General features: G+C 41.3%; 1 protein-coding gene across 2 annotated transcripts in view; it reads left to right on the plus strand.

The window, feature by feature from the left end:
• MCAM (melanoma cell adhesion molecule) overlaps nucleotides 1-20,480 on the plus strand; it is a 117,209-nt gene that overhangs the window by 29,565 nt on the left and 67,164 nt on the right. For both annotated transcript variants that reach the window (XM_063436715.1, XM_063436716.1), the window contains exon 2: nucleotides 6,932-7,056. In XM_063436715.1, the coding sequence (XP_063292785.1) occupies nucleotides 6,932-7,056 (125 nt within the window). The remainder of the gene's footprint in view (nucleotides 1-6,931; nucleotides 7,057-20,480) is intronic.

The following is a 20,480-nucleotide window of genomic DNA, read 5'->3' on the forward strand; positions in this document are numbered from 1 at the left end:
TAGAGCTCCTTTAATACAGACATTTGGCAGCCCTAAGCACAACACATACCACCAAGATGTCCAAACTTAGGAGGGACATTCCCTATTTTGGGTCCAAATCCCTCTGTCACTTTTTTCTGTCTTAATATTCCTCTTTTCTAGCAGCTCCATATTGTTATTGTTTTGTTCTAAGTATCTTTTGATATCCCAGTGCCTGCTAGTGATATGGTTGTATTATTTGTGTTTAAAATTCATACACTTCATCACTGGTGATTGTATGTACACTCACATCTTATTGTATTTATGAAATACATTTTAGTTGCAAAATTATTTTAGTAAGTCTCCTAATATTTCTTAAAACCACACTCCCAGTCACACCCCTAAAATAAGTGTCCCCCTTTGTCTATCTTAAATGTTCGCAGCGGTGTATCCTTCGGCGGCACTTTTCCTTCGGCGGCACTTTCAGGGGAGCAGCAAAAAAAGCCACCCCCCAAACACCCTGGTAAATGCTTTGCCAGCCTCTTGTCCTGGAGGACCCAGGAGCTGGCTGGTCACCTTAGGGCCACCGAGACTTGTATCTACCTTATGCGTGAGGCGAGTGCGAGGTAGCACTTTCCCCTGAGCTCTTCCCTGCTCAGCTCCCTCGTGAGCACCGCAGTGATGTAAAAACCTGAATATGACGTCACTCTGGCCCCGGCATCATTAAGAGGCACGCAAGCAGGAGAATCAGAGCTCCCTCGCCACCCACCTCCACTCTGCGCCTGCCTGCCCGACCACCCACCGAGCTGCAGCCAGCCCCACTGGACTACAGGGAAGAATCTACTCCTGCACTCCCAAAGGTAGGGAGGGTGGGTGGATTAAACTTTGATTTTTTCAATTTTTTTATTGTGAGTGTGTGTGTCTGTTAGTGAGTGTGTCAGTGTGTGTGTCTGTTAGTGAGTGTTAGTGTGTGTGTTTCTGTTAGTGAGTGTGTGTGTTTCTGTTAGTGAGAGTGTGTGTGTCTGTTAGTGAGAGTGTGTGTGCCTGTTAGTTAGAGTGTGCGTGTTTGCTTGTTATGTGTGTATGTGTGTCTGTCAGTGTGTATCTGTCACTGAGAGTGTGTGTCTGTCAGTGTGTGTATGCGTGTCTGTCAGTGTATGAATGCATGTTTCCGCGTGTGTCAGTGTGTGTATGCGTGTTTGTCACTGAGAGTGTGTGTCTGTCAGTGAATGTGTATGTCTGTCAGTGTGTGTCTGTCAGCTAGTGTATGTGTGTCTGTCAGTCAATGTGTGTGTCTGACACTAAATGCATATGTGTCTGTCAGTGAGTGTTGTATATGTGTTTGTCAGTTTGTATCTGTAAGTGAGTGTGTCCCAAAGTGTGTGTCCCAATTATGCTATAATTTATTGTCTTACACCAGGGGCTTTTTACTCTCCTTTGTCCAGTACACTTTCACCAACCCTTCCCTGCTGTGATCTTGCTTACATATCCCCACTCACAACCATTGCCATTACATTCCCCTTCCACACACACTCCACACACGTGGCAGTTTTATTATGGAGGGCTCTTGCCTTATTCTGGTGTCCGACCCTTGTGTTGGAGATTTTGGGGCATGTATAACATATGAGGAGGGGTTTTCCTTCTGAAAGCTCTGTTGTATGAATGTGAACACACATCTTGTTTTTAAATATAGCACCAGCTGGAAAGGCCTTGAGAAGAAGCACTGAATGCAGGACTTGTATTATACAGGATGTATTGGGAGGGGTAGGGAGGAAAACACAGGGCAAGCAAGAGTGAAATGGGGAATAGTGAAAAATGCATTTTAACAGAAAGATTAAGAAATGGGGGATGTGTTTGCAGTGAAAATGTTAAGTGCATCTTGAGAAAAACAGGGATTTTAAAGAGATGCAGAGGGAATGAAAAAAGTATGCATCTGCAGTGAGAAGAATTTAAGGAAGTGCAAAATATAAAAGATGGGTAATTGATAAGTGATACAGAGAGAGAGAGAGAGTGAGTCAGACACTTTTGTCATTCCACACAGGAATTTTTTTTCTGCAGACATTATCAGAAATTTGGATTTGTAATCTTTAACGTCAGTATAAAACATTATTAGATTATTCCCAAATCACAGTAGCCTATAATGGGCAGTTTATCCATTGAATAATATTATGAATCTAATTTTGGATAATTACCAGATCCAAAACTTTTGATTGATTAAAGCAGCTCTGTCACCTTCTGGTTTACATATTTTACAAATACTTCAGATGGTGACTGCTCTGCTTCAGGTGTGGTACCCTGGGGGTGCAGCAAAAGGTACTTTTAACTTACCTGAACTTGTCCCATGTGGGCGCTACCATCTTCTTCCGCAAGGTCTGAATCTCGTATTCTTGGCTGTTCATCTGCCAGGAGCTGATGTCAGTGTTGTACTGTCGTCTGTGCATGAGAGTACAACACTGATGTCAGTGGAGGATCCCGCAAGACCATGTGATCCGCAATAGACAGAGCTTTTCCCCCCAAGCCTTTCACAGTGATAGGTGACAGCGAGCTGAACACTACTTGCGCCTGCACTGCGCCTTTTAGATTGCACAGACCAAATGCTCCACGCAGCCGCATAACCTAAAAATTGAACTGGCATATAATAAGTACCATTCAGCTCGGCGAACCACTCCTCCTCCTGGTTTGCACAGGCCGAAATTCACAAAGCCACTGCTTCCATGCATATTTCCAGACACTGACGGCTTGAATAGCGTGTCTTTGATTTGTTCAAATGTCATGACATCACGCTCACCCTTAAAGTGCCCACGAGGTGGACCAATTTATACATATGTAAGCCTAATTTGGGCTCTAATTCGGTGTCCTATCGTGGTTTCTGCCTTGATACACGTTTGGTGCTTTTAGTAAGTCTCCCTTGATAGTCCGATATTGACCTTGGCTTGTATTTGACTTCATGTATTTCTGGTATCCTGACCTAGCTTGTTTATGACTTCGAGTATTTCTGGAATCCTGACCCAGCATGTTTCTAACTTTGAGTATTTCTGGAATCCTGACCCGGGTTGTTTCTGACTTTGATTATTTCTGGTATCCTCACCCGGCTTGTTATTGAATTTATCCTTGTTTCTATTATACTGACCTTGGCTATTACTGACTTTGTCTTTAGCTTTCTTACATTAAGTTTGGCCACTTTAAAGGACTACTATAGGCACCCAGACCACTTCAGCTTAATGAAGTGGTCTGGGTGCCAGGTCCATCTAGGATTAACCCTGCCTGCTGTAAACATAGTTTCAGATAAACTGCTATTTTTACTTTAGGGTTAATCCAGCCTCTAGTGGCTGTCTCATTGACAGCCGCTAGAGGCGCTTCCGCGCTTCTCACTGTGATTTTCACAGTGAGAAGACGCCAGCATCCATAGGAAAGCATTGAGAATGCTTTCCTATGGACTGGCTAAATGCGCGCGTGGCTCTTGCCGCGCATGCGCATTCAGCCGATAACGACCGAAGGAGGAGGAGAGTCCCCAGTGCCGAGGGAGCCCGGCGCTGGAGAAAGGTGAGTGTTTAGCCCCCTTCCTCCCCCTAAAAACCAAGTAGATCAAGCCCTTTTCCTTAACTTACCTAGAACAAAGGCAACTTTAGTGTGTGTGGCCCTTAACTGCACACCTACTGTATATGAAATGTGACTGTGTCATGATTTTGTTTTTGAGGCCACTTGTATTTTGCAGTCACGTAAGGAGATGTAGCGTGCACATAACATATTAAATTATGCACGAACACAATTTGTAAAGTGTTTATTTCCTCTCTGTTATTACTTTTCCCAGTTGCTTTAAAGCAGTTGAAGATGAATAGCCATCCAGATGAGGTGGTTCAAAGTTAATGCAGTGGAAAAATATAAAAATAAAAGTGGCTACAGCTGTACTATTCTGCTTTAAGCTGCAGATCATTCAAGCCAACATAATGGGGCGGCCAAGTATTGACACTTACTCTAACTGCAATTTGCAGTTTGTTATACTTAAATGTTCATTTTTATTCACCCTCATTTCCCTCAAGTCACCCTTTATTTAATAGAAAACAATTTCAATAATAATTTTAAAAAAAAAAGCATTTGTGGCAAAGTCTTAATGTGACTTACAGTAAACCAATGGCAAATACACAGGGAAGACAATGACATTGCTTTGCCTCTTAGGTGGACTGGACATGCACAAATTTGTTTATTTTAAGGTCTGTGTGATGTAGACATAAAAGGGTTACTCAAACCAAAAACAGTATTTTCATAAAACACTGTTTTTGGCTAGAGTAACCCTCACTTTCTTGGTCCGCTGCCTCCCCCCCCCCCCCCCCCTTATTAATTTTTTTTTTTTTTTAAAAGCTGAAACATGTGTTTGAGCGCCAAGATAATGTACTCCCTGCAGCTCAAGCCTCCTATTTTTCCCCTGTGTCAGGGCAGGCGGGAAGGGAAGACATGGGTGGCATGGAGGTGGGAGGGTGTGCCACCATTGGATGTCCAATATGTCCAATATGCACAGAATTAACATTAGCCTCCCAGAACTCTTGTTCTGGGATGACTAATGACTCCCTAATACCGCTGCTGGAGATGGAATTACACATCCGTCAGTGCAAGTGATACTCTGTACATGCAGATGTGGTAGACGAGGAAGGAAGACTGCAGTAGTGGTGAATGTGCCAATATTCAGTGACGATATCATCAAGAAGAAGCAACATGAGAACGTGAACTAATGCCAAGGACTAAAAGAGGAGATAAAAAAAGATGTGGAAAGGGAAGGCAGTAGTACTCTCAGACGTGATAGGAGCACTAGGGGTGTAACCTACAAGTTGAGTGAGTGGCTTCAACAGATTCTAAGTGGGACATCTGTGATCTTTGTCCAGAAGAGTACAATTCTTGGAACAGGTAAGATAGTATGCAGAACCTTCAGATTTCCAGGCCTCTGGTAGAAGAACCAAGAATTAGGAATTTATTTTTGGTAATAAAGTGCAATGGAAGCAAGACCACAATACAGTGCAAATAATGAAATGTATTATAACACTGTAGACACCCTGACTTAATCTCAATTAAATAGTCTGTAAATGTGCAGCACCCCTGGTGTTTTGCTCCCACAATGTTTTACATTGCCGTTTTAGAGATATGGCAATATTTACATTGCTGGGCTAAACACACCTCTCGTGGCTGTTACACTAATAGCCACTAGATGGTGCTTCCGCAAAGACAACTGAGTCCAATATGGTTCTTAAAGTTCGACTTCCTCACGTATTGAATGTGTGGACATTGAACATTCAATCAATGCTACTCTACAAAAATGATTTGATTCGATGAGAAGTCAAAAAGGTGTCAGCAGGCATGAAGACAAAACAAGAGGCGGAGAGCTTGGCTACAAGGGTTGGATCTCGGTGCTAAATAGAAGGAGAGAAAATGGTTATTTACATTACATTTTTCAACATTAAATGGGGGCAGGGGTTACAAAGGTTCCAATAAGAGAACTCTCTCCTTTGCCAACCCATGTGCTCTGTACCGGCTAATTGGTGCAATCACAGGTCCAACCACAGGCTTCTTATATTACGTTGGAAAGGTGCCCCCTCTCAAAAGGGTTAGCACCTACTATATGAGCTCTCAATGCAGAGGCATTCGGGGCATGCTGTACCAGTATCCTTGAAGTTCCCATGGAACACTGATCCAATGTGTTCAGCCATTTCTCTGTTATTCTATTTATGTTGCATGTCGCGAACAACAGACAGTACCTCATACCCTCTAACTGACATTTAGTTCCTTCTTACCAGACTCCCGAATTTTAAACATTCCCGATTGAAACACAGGCCCCCTAATGACATTTAAACTCTTCTTTCAAAAGAAAAAGACCATCCCCTTCAAGATATCGAACCCCTTCCATAGCAGAGAGGCCTGCTCCTAGATCATATTTAGACATGACTTCTCTTGCAGGCATTTAAAAGTTTTTTCTGCCATACAAACTGGAGACTTAATTGACCTTTAACTCATTCTTGAATAACCTTTAACTCCTTTTTCTGCCCTATATGGGGTGGTTGCAAACTTCTAAATGTTGCAAAGTTTATTGGCGAACAGATCTTTATCATTGCTCTTTGTTGACAGACACAAGCTTGTGTTACAAATTGTACAGGTTTGTTTATTTAATTGGGCACCAGCAATTCTGCCTTGTCTAAACTGGATTATGATGTCATTACTAAATGTTTAATATAATTTTTTTAAAGAAAAGTGTGCATCTCATGAAAAAAATGTTAAAACAAACTAGAGGGGATTTTTCTTTATTTAATTATGTAAAAGCCAGAGAAGTAACATTTCCCCTTTAAATCCAACACTCATAAACCTTTTGATTATTATTATTTTCACCCATTTTTCTTATTACTTGAGATCTGGTTTGTAAGTTTGTATTTTTCATTCTTAAAGGGACAGTTTAGGCAAGATAAGAACTTCATGTAAATGAAGTTGTTATGATGCCAGGAGGCTCTAGGGCACACGCTTACCTTGAGGGTTTAAACTGTTCTCAAACGGGTTAACGCCAAATTGAGTCTCCGGCGCTGATCCTCAGGTCTCGCAGGCAGCATCTGGCTTCTGAAATCTTAGTTTTGGGAATTATGTAGGAAAGGAAAGTTTATTTTCAAACCAGTTTTATAAATGGGGGGGGTCACTGATTGGCTGAGATTGTCAGCTGACCGCTCTCAGCCAATCAGAGGTGCCCCTGCCCAGTGGCACTTCGTGCTTCCTAAAACTGAGATTTCAGAAGCCAGATGCCGCCTGCGTGACCTGAGATATGATGCTGGAGGCTCACTTTGGGGTAAAACCATTAGAGATTAGAGATTAGAGTGTGTATGGGGGCCTCCTGGCACCATAACAACTTCATATAGATGAAGTTGTTATGGTGCCCATAGTGCCCCATTAATCATACAGAAGTAAATGCTGTTGTTTTGTGACATTTCCAGTGTTTCTTTTTCAGGAGCATGGGGACAGAAAGATGCAAATAATAATGTGGTAGAAGCTGAAGAGGGGGATGTCGCCAGCATTCCCTGCACAGCTTACAGAGCTGAGCAATCCAGTAACGCCTCTGTTCAATGGCTATATGTAAGTATGAGTTCCATTCATTATACCAATATCAGATATCCACTTCATGTTTACATTTTGTATAATATTGTTATGCAGCATTGTCTTATAAGTATTAGCTTGGCTCACCCCTTTAGTAAATAAAACACTTTGTGCATGTATGGTGAATGCACATTTTAGAGTGGCCTTTCATTGTGGCCAGCCTAAGGCACACCTGTGCAATAATCATGCTGTCTAATCAGCATCTTGATATGTCACACCTGTCAGGTGGATGGATTATCTCGGCAAATGAGAAGTGCTCACTAACACAGATTTAGACAGATTTGTGAACAATATTTAAGAGAAATAGGCCTTTTGTGTACATAGAAAAAGTCTTAGATCTTTGAGTTCAGCTCATGAAAAATGGGGGCAAAAACAAATCTGTTGCATTTATAATTGTGTTCAGTGTATAATTTTGCTATATTACTATCATTATGTGGCTTATTTAGCACGTAATAATACTGATACATTCACTAAATTAATAGGGTTTAATGAATTTCATGTTTAGAAACTCTGTCCTATCAGTGTTATTCTCTACATTGCGTAAAATTTCCTTGATATTTATTTCAATCAGTTTCTGATACATACACTGTTGCTTTGATTAAAATTTTATGAATAGCATGATTTGGAAATACTCTGAAAATCTATTATCACCTATATTTATGTGAGTTAGCAGGAAAATATAGCAGGAAAAAAATTGTCATTTTTTTTTCTTGGAAAAACCATGAATTATGAACATGTTATTTGGTTGGCTAATGGCAGCCATTCAACTGCCTGGAATGTGTAGAAGCTCTCTCATAGAATGCTATATGAGATCTCTTATTAGGCACTTAGTAGCTGTTTGGCGATACTGAAGCAATAACAAATAACTAATCACCCACTTAAACAGTGAGACAGCATATGCAAAACTGTTATACGTTTGGGTCAACTCCACTTACACTTAAAATACATCTTCAAAACAAGGTAGCCGAATAATACTGCCTTCAACCTCAATGTGTAAGTAATCAAATGGGTTGAATCCTCAAATGCCCAGGAATATGGGTTGAATGAGGCCAAACACCTCATACGGGTAGTCATACCTCAATTTTTTGTTTCTCCATCTTAAAAAACATATAAATGATCCAAAGTAAGTAGTACACTATAAAAAAATATATTCCGTCTCTGAAGAAGAAGGGCTACTCCTACGAAACGCGTAAGAGACCTAGAAGGCAGGATACAGATCAACTACACCAGCAGAAAGTCATCTCACACAAAGAACCCTTGGTGAGCACGTCTACCGAGATTGCCGATCTTGTCCGTCCCCTGGAGTAAGCTCCTGTCGGGACGTACACACAGACGCACGCCGTCCTCACCGGCAGTTGCATCCAGCAGGCGATTTGGTACAATTCAATCCATATCCATCCCCAGCCGATCCGAGGGTTCATATCATCAATTGACATTCATCAGACTGGTAATAACATCATAGACTGTTCCTGATCTATATTTTATGGTTTTTATATATATATATATATATATATTTTGATAATAAACTGGTTTCTTTTATCTGACCCAGTTTCTGCAAAATCATTGCAATTTACTTCAGTCTACAGAGATATTTATTGCTCTAAGCAAGCAGTTCTATATACTGTGTTGCTATCCATGCCATCTAATTTTGTTTTTCATCTTTGCTGATACAAAGTATAATATCTAGTGGAAGTGTCATTGCACCCTGTATCTCTCAGGGTTAGAGACACCAACACGGTACATTGATACATTATCGATCTCATACGTTTATTTTATTTCATCTTTTCTACTTTCTACCATCCATCACATCACTATCTCTATTCTGATGTTTATTAGTGATATTTTTGATTCATCCATTCTCTAAACATAATTCGTATCCTTTATCCCTTAAAGGCACAGTACCCTATTTATTTTAAATTTCTAAATTATATGTGTGTCTACTCTTTATGTGCAATATCTACCTCATTTCTACCTCTACTCTGATGTTTATCAGTCGCATTCTCTATTCATCTATTTTTTAACTTCCATCAATTTTCATTTTTTATTTTTTATATCCCTTAAAGGCACAGTACTCAATTTATTTACATTTTTTACACTGCAATTATTTTATTAAGCCATTATCACTAGTCAGCTCCTGGTCTATATGCACTATCTTTCAGAGTGTTGTCTTTTCATTACTATTTATAGGTTTTTGTGAATCCCTATTTTGTTTTCCAGTGTGAGCGACTTAGTGTTAGTTAGACTCCCTTTCCTCTGTGCATACACTAGGTATACCAGAATCCTCTGTCATATAAAAAAATATATATTGCCATCTCGTAGCAAAAAATGTCAGTGTGCCATCACCGTTGTAGAAAAGTGTAGAAAAGAGAACAAGAAGTGTAGCCCTCTTAAATACTTAAAAAGGTAAAAAAAAAAAAACCATTCTCTATTTAATCATCTCGGAGTTCAATATCAGCAGTTGCTCTTATATATAAACATCATATACCATATACTACAGGACCATACTTCTATGACGATAATCTATCTGCAATGGAAATATTTACATATATACAACAGCCAAGCCATGTGCTAAGTTCTGCATTGCAGGGCCTTTCTGAGGAGAGATGTACAGAAGTTCCTGCTTAGGAACTCTAACTGTACAGCGCTAGTTGACTAGACGCGTAATTCATCACTCCAGTTAACAGGTTTCCATTGCTCCAAAGTCTAGTGGTGGCATGTTTTACACCACTGCAGATGACACTTGGCATATTCTCGGCCATGAAAACCCATTTCCGAATCTCCCGATGCACAATTCTTACGCTGAAGTTTCTTCCGAGACATTTTGGAACTCTGTTGCGAGTGAGTCAATGTTTACCCTATTTTGTGAGTATGTATGTTCTACCACTTTGTGGCTGGGTTGTTGTTGCTCCTAGACACTTCCACTTCAGAATAATAGCACATGCCACGGAAGATGTAGTAGAACAGGAATTTGACAAACTGATGTGTGGCAAGAGGTGGCATTCTATGATAGTTTAATGTCACTGAGCTCTTCGATGTGACACATTGTACTGCCAGTGTTTGTCTATGGAGATTTCTTGTACTGGAATTTATGCACCTGTTAGCAATAGGTGAGGCTGAAACACCTCAACTCAATAAAGTGTAGGGGTGCCCACAAACATTTTCCCATATAGTGTATTTATAATATAAATAATAATTGCCGTACTCCTGCACTTTAACTAAGCAGCTATACCAAATTAGGAAGACTGTGGTTGAGAGCTGACTGTGCTATTTTCTTAGCAATGAGTATACAGTAAGTGATTTTGGTACTTGAACCATCCGTTAAGTACATTGTTGTTCTTAATGGTCCTGATATTTGATGCTTGGTGCTTTTTACCCATTGGACCTGGCTTTATCTCTATGTACACTGTCTTTATATACAATGTGCTCTTTATTTAATTTAATTTAATTTTAACTTAAATCAGAATAAACAAACCTTTGCATTTGTACCAAAATGTAAGTACATGATTTAGCCAGCAGATTAGGAATATGTTGTATATTATTCAGAAACAGAGCAGGATTAAGCGTAAGACCCTAGGCAAACACCTATGGCCCAGTGGTTAGACGGCAGCCTCAGAACCATGAATTTAAATTGGCCCTATTAACCACCTCTATGTGAAGAATGATGAAGGGGGCAATCTGATAACCTGCCTAAGGCCCGTACAAGCTGTATCCTTCTCTCTTCAGAATCTTTATGCCCAAAGATCCCAGGAGGATAAAACCATTTGTAGCTCAGAATGTAATTTTTCAGCCACAACATCACCCCCTCTCTCCCTCCCCCATTCAGTAGATCACCATATACGGTAGTTTCTCACCATTCTTGATATATGCATAAGGTATATTTCCATGTAATTTTTGATATAGGAAAGATCAGCATATTTTATTCTGCATGTGATTGTCTTACAAGTGTTTTTCCATTTTCATGTTTCAAATCCTACGCAGTACATTGTGTCTAGATTTGTTGTGGTCGACAGCAGTACAATATCGCTCAATTAACTGCTATAAAGTAACATCAAAAGAGTTGCAGCATTAAAAAATAACACCATTTAAATGTGGCAGACCATTTGAGCTCTTAAAGCATATTCTGTGGAAAAATGTAATTTGATGTCCAAATAAAGCCACTTGATGGAGCTTACCTGTCTGTAATAAAAAAATGGAGAGCCTCCCGTGGTCTTTGTCCTTCCTTTCATGCCAAGGCTGGCTCATTGTGTATTTAAATCCGTTAATTATTGTGACTATACTAAGCACTACCACTGCTGCAAGAAGATCATTTTATCCACCTACAAAACCTTTTAGATCGTGAGTGCCCAAAAGGTAGATCCCCAGATGTTTTTTAAAACGACCGCTTCCACAATGCTTTGTCATTCTAAAGGCATGCAAAGGATCATGGGAGTTGTAGTTCTACAACAGTAATTATTATTATTTTATTATTATTGTATTATTTATATAGCGCCATTAGATTCTGTAGCGCTGTACAATGGGTGGACTAACAGACATGTAATTGTAACCAGACAACTGGACGTACAGGAAGAGAGAGATGGAGGGCCCTGCTCAATGAGCTTACATTCTAGAGTTCTGGAGATCTACCTATTGGGCACGCCTGCTTTATATCACGGGTGTCAAACTGTGTCTACCTCCTCTCCATCGGCGGGAAGTTACTGGAATGTATTGGTACAATTCTAATCATCACTAGGGTGTTTATTTCCTTTTTACTGCTGATCTAAATGATACAGAATCTTACAGCTCAGTCCACTTAAGTGTTTTGCGTTGTAGCAGTCTCCACAGTGTTACCAGCACTGCTTACATATGGTTTCCTTGTGGTGCTGTCCATAGGGAATACAAATGACCTGAGTGCTCCAGCTAGCTATGATGCAGGAAGTAACAGCACAATACGATTTTCATCTGTTATAGTATAGCGCCAAGTACTATCAGAAAATGTCCTTAAAATAAAAAAAATATTTAAGAAAGGAAAAACATGACATTACTCCATTTGGAGTGACTAAAGTGCACAGCATTAAAATTGTTAAATAACACTGAAAATCAATTAGAACAATGATAAGAGGCGTTACCATTGACACTTGACTGTCTGTTTAAACCAAAATGTAGCTTGTTACTATTCTACTGTGACGGGAGGACTTATGCATAAACTGATCTCACAAAAAGGGGATGTTTCTGGTATTTGTGGTTATTTACACAATTATATTTATGCATGAAATTTGCTTAAACATACAGTTTTATAGTATAGAAATTGTATTAACTCTTTTTATTTATTTTGTTAAAATACATTCAGTATAATATTTATTTGAAAGACAGGTGGACCTGCCCTTCAGTGCGACCTTATTAGGATGTAGTGATCCAATTGCCATTATCAGCGACAGGCCTAAAATTAGAGCCCACCATAGAAGGTTTTCTTTTGTTTATTCTGCCAGATAGTTTACCAAAGCCAGTGTCAAAACTAGTATTCCAAAATTTGGCAGCGTGATTGGTGATTCCATCATTGCAAGACTTCGTTACTTAAAAAGATGGCATACAACCACTTCCAGCTGGGGATGGCAACTCCAGAGTCATGTGAATTGTGGGACACATTTCTCCTCCATCGACATCATGCAATGGGGGGGGACCAACTGCACGTTAGGGCTTCCCCATAGGAAAACATTGACTATGGTGTATTGCTTGATCCTGCATGTTCACAAGCAAAGCATGAGGGCGTTTCATGGATTCACACTCTGTGAAACTACAGGAAGTGCCCCCTCTAGTGGCTGTCTGGGAGACAGCCACTAGAAACAGTCTTAGCCCTGCAGTGTAAACATTGCAGATTCTCTGATATGAAGTGGTCTGGGTGCCTATAGTGTCCTCTTTAAAGATTATTTTTAAATTCTGTATATTAATTATTTTGAGAACATTTCACATGTTTGTCTGACTGAGCAGCCATGTTTGGTCTGATTCTCACGTTATCACACAATAACAGGACTGCCAACGGCTGCAATGAAGTGCATGCAGCAGCAATAAAGTTAGTTTGAGTTGCAGTTGGTCAGATAAAAGTAGAATCAGCCAGATTAAAAGTGAAATTTTCAGAAAAAAATCAATATACATGATTAAAACCAAACTAACATTGTTTTATTAAATGTAAAAAAAACTTTAAAATAAGAGAAGTGAGCGAAGTGAAAATGTGATGACAGTTGTCCTTTAACAGAGGGGACTCTTCTATTTTTATTAATCATACTTACCTCTGGAGATACACTTGTGAAGCTGCTGGGCACTTTACAAGTCGGTGCGGCAACCAGAAGAAAAAAAAAAAGAAATGCATGTCAGCTGGCCTACGCTAAGGTGGCCCTGGCCCTCCGCTATTGCCCGAGTGCCCGAATGGTCAGTCCTCCCCTGGTTCAAAGGTTGCCATATACGTCATTATTTCCTTACGTTGACTTGTTAAAGATCCACTATACTATAGCCTTATTGTTAAGGCGCACATACACGTGTTTACCTTAAAGTAACCATACATGTATTAAACAAATATTGACACCTATATTGCATACATACATAACCACACAATGACTCTACACCATACTACACAACAAATGTTTGTTTCTAATAACGCATGAAACCCAGATAATACATATTAACACACATGATTTACTGCAGGTATAACATCTATAAATTGTGCTTAAAATTTATGCAATTCAAATATACTGACATTTCTCTACAATTCCTAAGTGAACAGAGCTGACCTAATATGAATTGTAGATGCAGATCTTCCTGGAATTCTCTACTATACTCAGATTATGCCAGCAGTTTCTGCCAACGGATCTGTAAATCAGAGCATATCCAGTCACTGTTCAATTTCAGTCTTTCTTAATGAGCTTTCTTTAAACCGCAGCAGTGATACCTTGGCAGATACTTCTGGCTTTTATGGGAACGAATATGGTAAAACGTATTTATGTATAAACGTGATGGAGAGATGTACATTCTCAATGTAGTCAAACCGTTATTCATGAATGTTCTCTTTATAGAACTAATTGACCTTAAACGAGCAGTTAAATGCTTATTGCTTTTGTACAGTGCCCAGTCCTTTTACATTCTAAGTACCTATTAAAACACCTACCTCGCCATGCCATTCTGATGTCGCAGGTTCAGGAAATAATAGCTGCCAGTACAGAGGAAAAGGGGAAATCGCATCATTCGGTGCGTAGGGTCATTACCAGGGTATTTCCAGTAACAGTTTATGTTATAAATATACACAGTCAGAGTCATTCATGGAGGTCTTATCCCAGTGTTAAATTTGCCAAACTATTTATTTATTATTTTATTTAATTCATTTTAAAAAAATTTTGCTGTGCAAAAAAATGACAAATATGCATGCAATGCCACAATAGCATGTATAAGCATTTCAACAGAGATAATAGGATGGCATGCGTTCGAACTGTACATTTTTAGTATATGAAACCTGCTCAGGCATATTACGTCAGTAAACAAGAAAACAAAAGTGAATGATAAAAAATAAGGAACATGCTTGGTCTATATATGATAGGTACTTAGTAAAATAATGTAAGGATAGAACCACTGGGAAGGAGTACTAAATGAAAAAAAAAAAAAAAAAGGATATAGCCAATTCTAAATGTAATATCAGAGAATATAGGGTGAAATGGTTTCTTTGGCCCAGACCCTCGTGATAGTTCATCAGGGCAATTCACTCTATACCACAGGAAGGCCAGCATAAAAAGTCCACTTCCACCCTAAGACCGATGTCTCCACACTTCGTTATCATGCTTGGCGGGGTCAGTTGGGGATCCAGCTGCGGCTGATGATGATCAGTGAGTGCAATATGAAAAGACCCTGATCCTTCGGCCCCAAGCCTTGGTGAGGCAAATGCCTCCAGTCCATAGATCTACCGTATCCCATAAGTAAGACCATAGGGCCCCAGGTTCTCCTTGTCACCAGTGTCCCTGTTGGTGTATGGATGGCTGCTTCGAGATAACTCTGCTCGGGCCCCTGACCTCGAAGAGCTGCTGCACTATTTATTATTATTATTATTATTATTATTATTATTATCATGTATAAACCACCAACAAATTCTGCAGCACTGTACAATAGGTGCTACAGGAAGGGTTATTGAGGGCCCTGCTCAGATGAGCTTACATTGGAAAACCTTTAATGGATTTCCCTGTTTTGTTAAACCAGAGTACCCATTTAGGTTTAAAACAATGCAATAACACTCTAACGACTGCTGTGAAAACATAAACAAATCTTGCTCTTGTGCTATTGAAAACTCTGTTTTCTGAGCAATGCAACATCTTTGCTTTAATTAGCAGAGTGTAAAAACAAACATTATTTCACTTTAACAGCAGTGGTTCAACAGCTTTTAACATATTTTTTTATATATATATTTCAGCCAGTCATTATATATATATTTCAGCCAGTCCCCAGGGGGGAGGGAGCAGAACAGAGACAACTAAGGGACAGTGGGGGGAGAGGAGAGACCACTAACGTTTGGATGGCAGTATTATTGTTGTGAAGCTCTACCCTCACACACCAACAATAGGGACCTCCTACAAAAGAGGGACATTAGGATAGAAAAGAGCAACTGAGGGATGTGGGCCCAAAATAGGGACGGTTCTCCTAAATAGGGACATTTGGGAGGTATTGTGTAATCCTGCCATTACACTATTTACCTTGTGGTAACATCACACTGTCTAGGGCTAATTCTGGATTTTTGTCTTAAAAAACTGTCCACATTAAAGGGACATTTGTATTATCAAAACAACTCTGACTTAACAAAGAGGTTTTGTGATGTAATTCCAGTAAAATACAAGTTTAGCAGGCTAAGATTGCCACAAGGCATATGTATGTATATGTGTTTGTAGTATCAGTTAGTTAATTACACGTAGCTAAGATACTGTTATCACTGTACTGACCAGGTGCAGGAATGTAAGAACTGGAATTACGCGTCCCTCTCCTTTGTATCAGATGAGCCACGTGGTTAGACCGGATGGATGAGTTTAGACTCTATTTATTAAATAGGTTAAGGGTATGTGTGGGTGTAGTTAATTGTGGGAGGAGCTACAGTGCTATATAAGGAATGTACTCTATGTATTCAGTACTCAGACTTTGCTGTATTTTGGTGACGCTAGTCCCTCTGAGTCCCGATCGGTGATCCAATAAAGAATCTCTTCCTTCCTGAAGAAACCTGTGTCCATCTCTCTGTGCTTGGCTTCCGTCAGTTTCTCCGGTATCATTTGGTGCATTGGCCGGGAAGCTCATCGTTCAACGGTAGCTGAGAGGCAGAGGCGTGAGACGGTCTATCTTTGCCCACGTTCTCTACGGCTGCACCCCTGAACTTCTGCGTGGACCTCCCTTCGTCTCGGCGCCACTGGTCTGTTGTCCAGGAGATCATCGGCCTCTATGTGAGAAGTGCTGGGGTGTCCCCGTCGATGAGTGTGAACTCAGGTTCAGGAACGAGGAGGTAAGACAACTGCTGTTTTAGACGGCAGGACCCACTAGGGGTATACCGATTGTGCGGTAGGCCCAAAGGGGTTTTGAATCTGTGTATCTGCCCCCTCTGTCGGAGGGAAGGAGCGAAGGCGCACCGCTCGATCGAACGCTCTTTAGTCAGACCGTTTGATTTGGTTAGTCAGGCGGGGTCCTGGTGTAAATAGCCCTAGCCGGACACCGGTGTCTTGTCTAGACTAGCGTTCTAGGGTGTATATTACGTTCGCTAGGTCGGAGGGACCGGGAGACTAAGCGGCGCCTGTGTAAATTCGGTTCGCTAGTTCTCATCCTATCTGGGCTAAGTGGGAAGGCGTGTAAATTTGGAACCCACTAGACTTTTGATAGTGCGACTAAGAGGCGCCTGTGTAAATTCGGTTCTCTAGCTCGCTATATATGTGGTGATTGGGCAGTGTGGCTAACCAAAACGGGTGTATATAGTTTTAGGTAGTCCATTCAAGGTACTGGCCAATAGTTTAGTTGGGAATTGTAAATGTGTTAACGATTGTTTTAGTAAAGTGTATATCTTGTTAGATAGCGCGAGCTCAGCCGTCTAGCGAGAGTGTTAATAGTGTGTTGCTGTATTATAGTGCACGGTACCATAACCCTGTATATTTACTGACATTATATAATAAGTACTAATCATTGTCGTCCATTGCATGTTTAACACCATAACCACTAATAATTGTATTGTGACCTTAACTTGTGCTTTGACCTATGCTAACCGTACTGTAACCGCTATTTGTAAAAGACGATGTTACTGGGGTGTGTTATAGACGGGTAATTCGTATATAGAGAATTATAGCGTGGGTGACTGTATAGTTACGCCAAAGGGCATAATATTGATTATATAGTGACTGGTGTAACAGCTGTGTGTGTACGGGAATTCCCTGAGTGTTTATTGTTATTGTGTACGTTTCACTTGGTAACCGTACCACGTGGTGCTGTTGCCAGAGGAAACGGGTGTGACTGTTGAATAGTACGCGTGTATAGTATTCGTTGTCGACGACGTTCCATTGTTAAGTATGGGTGCGTCGCAGTCAACGATTCCGGATCCCTTAGGATGTATGGTTAAGAATTTTAAAAAGGGATTCAAAGTTTGTGATTTTGGGGTAAAGATGTCTCCTGTACGTTTGGTCACTTTGTGTACTAGGGAGTGGCCTACTTTGGTTGCGGCATGGCCGCCACGTGGCAGTTTGGATCCAACTCTGGTACAGCGCTTACACGTGGCTGTATCGGGTAGGCCTGAACTTTACGGCCAGTTTCCTTATATTGACTGTTGGAGACAGGCCGTAAATGACTCGCCAAAATGGCTCCAGACATGCCACGAGGAGCAGTGTCGCCTCATGGTAGCTAGGACTTGCTCGTCCACTAGGACTGGTGTTAGGCCCATTTTGGACACGCCCCCTGAGTCCGAGATCCCTTTGCCGCCCCCTTACTTTCCGTTAAGAAGAAGTGACGCAAACGCAGGAAGTCCTGCACCCCTCCCCTCATTACCCTCATCCACTTCCGCTTCCTCCTCCAGTACAGGATCCACCCCCCCTCGTACTAAATCTCCCCTTCCGGAACCAGAATCCACCCCCATTAGAAACGAATATCCTGATTTGGCGCCACTTCAGACTTCCGGTCAAGCTTCATCTAGCTCGGCTCGAAGTGTTTTATTTACGACCTTTTCCCAAAACCGACCTCCCACATCCCCATACCCTATCTCTCCCCGACCGGAACCCATGACTGACGCCTCTCTACGTAGCCCCATCCAAACCCGACAGTTGACTGGTGCCCAACAATTAAAGCACTATCAGATGCCTCTTCGTCTGAATCCCGGGTCAGCTTATATCGATGCCGCAGGTCAAATGGCACACGCTGACCCAGTCTTCGTATATGTCCCATTTACCACAACCGATCTTTTAAACTGGAAGACCCATAATTCCTCGTATACTGAGAAACCACAAGCTATGACTGATCTGTTCACCTCAATAGTACTGACGCATAATCCGACATGGGCTGATTGCCAGCAGTTACTAATGACTTTATTTAACAATGAGGAAAGGACAAGAATAAATCAAGCAGCCATTAAAGCATTAGAGGATAGAGCCCGTGCTTTGAACCAAGCCAATCCAGCAGCATGGGCCGCGACACACTATCCCAACACCGATCCCGATTGGAACGTAAATGGTGCTGATATGGTTCAACTCAGAGCCTATAGAGACGCTATAATTGCTGGCATGAAAGCCGGAGGAAAGAAAGCCATTAACATGTCGAAGACAGTTGAGGTGATCCAGAAAAGCGATGAAGCGCCCAGTGTCTTTTATGACCGATTATTGGAGGCATACCGCTTGTATACCCCCTTTAATCCGGAAGACGCAGACAATTCCCGAATGGTTAACTCCGCCTTTGTCAGCCAAGCATACGGAGATATTAAGCGCAAGCTACAAAAGTTAGAAGGGTTTGCAGGTATGTCCATCACCCAACTAATGGAGGTAGCAAATAAGGTCTATATGAACAGGGATACAGAAAGTAAGAAAGAGGAAGAGCGCAAGATGCGTAAAAAGGCTGATATGCTAGCGGTAGCGATCGCAGGCGTAGATAAACGGGGCCCAGATAGAGGCAATAATAGATGGAGTAGGGAGCCTTTGAGTAGGGATCAATGCGCGTATTGCAAGGAAGAAGGGCATTGGAGGAACGAATGTCCGCAAAGAGAGCAGTACGAGAGAGACCAACCCAGGGCAGGCTACGGAAACTTTAGAGGTAGAGCGAGAGGTAGAGGAGGCCCCGGAGGGAGTAATGGTTATAGAGGGAGTAATGGGAACAGAGGAAGTGTTAGGGAAGACAGGTATATTCCAGCAGCGCAAAGGTCCCGCGATAGAGAAGGTAGGGACTTTGTAGGATTGGCTGACACTGTCATGGAGGACTATTGATACCGACCGGGCTCCTTCCCCCTTGGTCGAGCGGAGCCTATGGTCGATGTATCAATAGGGGGGAAAAGGAGTGCGTTCATGATCGACACTGGTGCTGAACATTCAGTGGTGACTAATCTAGTTGCTCCTCCATCTGGAAGGACTATTACTGTGATAGGAGCAACTGGAAGAAGTGCTGAAAAAACGGTTCTTAAAAGTCGACTCTGTACATTGGGAGGCCACGTAGTAAAACACCAATTCCTTTATATGCCTGAATGTCCAGTCCAATTGCTGGGACGTGATATGCTATCAAAATTACAAGCGCAGATTACGTTCCTACCAAATGGAACAACATCCTTAAAGTTTAATGGACCTTCAGGTATTATGACTTTATCCGTACCAAAGGAAGAAGAGTGGCGACTTTATACAGTGTTGACTAGCCAAAACCCTAGGAGTGATGAGACATTGTTTAACATACCAGGAGTTTGGGCAGAGAACAACCCACCAGGACTGGCCCGCAATATTCCACCAATAAAAATTGAACTGAAACATGGGGTTTATCCAGTGAGCCTAAGACAATATCACATTCCGCAGAAGGCTAAGAAGAACATCCAATCCTATCTGGATAAGTTCATACGGTATGGTATCCTAAAATTCTGTACTTCCCCCTGGAACACCCCATTGCTGCCTGTTCAAAAGCCCGGTACAGATGAGTATCGACCTGTACAGGACTTAAGAGCAGTCAATGATGCGGTTGTTAGCATACATCCAGTTGTACCCAATCCATATAACCTGCTTGCTTTAATTCCGGGCGGGGCTACTTACTTCACAGTCTTAGATCTCAAAGATGCCTTCTTTTGCCTCCGAATTGCCGCAGAAAGCCAATGTATTTTCGCTTTCCAATGGGAGAACGCTGTAACGGGCTCAAAACGCCAAATGACTTGGACAAGACTGCCCCAAGGGTTTAAAAATTCACCTACCCTATTTGGT

This window comes from Pelobates fuscus, chromosome 11 (assembly GCF_036172605.1).
Source record: "Pelobates fuscus isolate aPelFus1 chromosome 11, aPelFus1.pri, whole genome shotgun sequence".
In the NCBI taxonomy this organism is placed as follows: domain Eukaryota; kingdom Metazoa; phylum Chordata; class Amphibia; order Anura; family Pelobatidae; genus Pelobates; species Pelobates fuscus.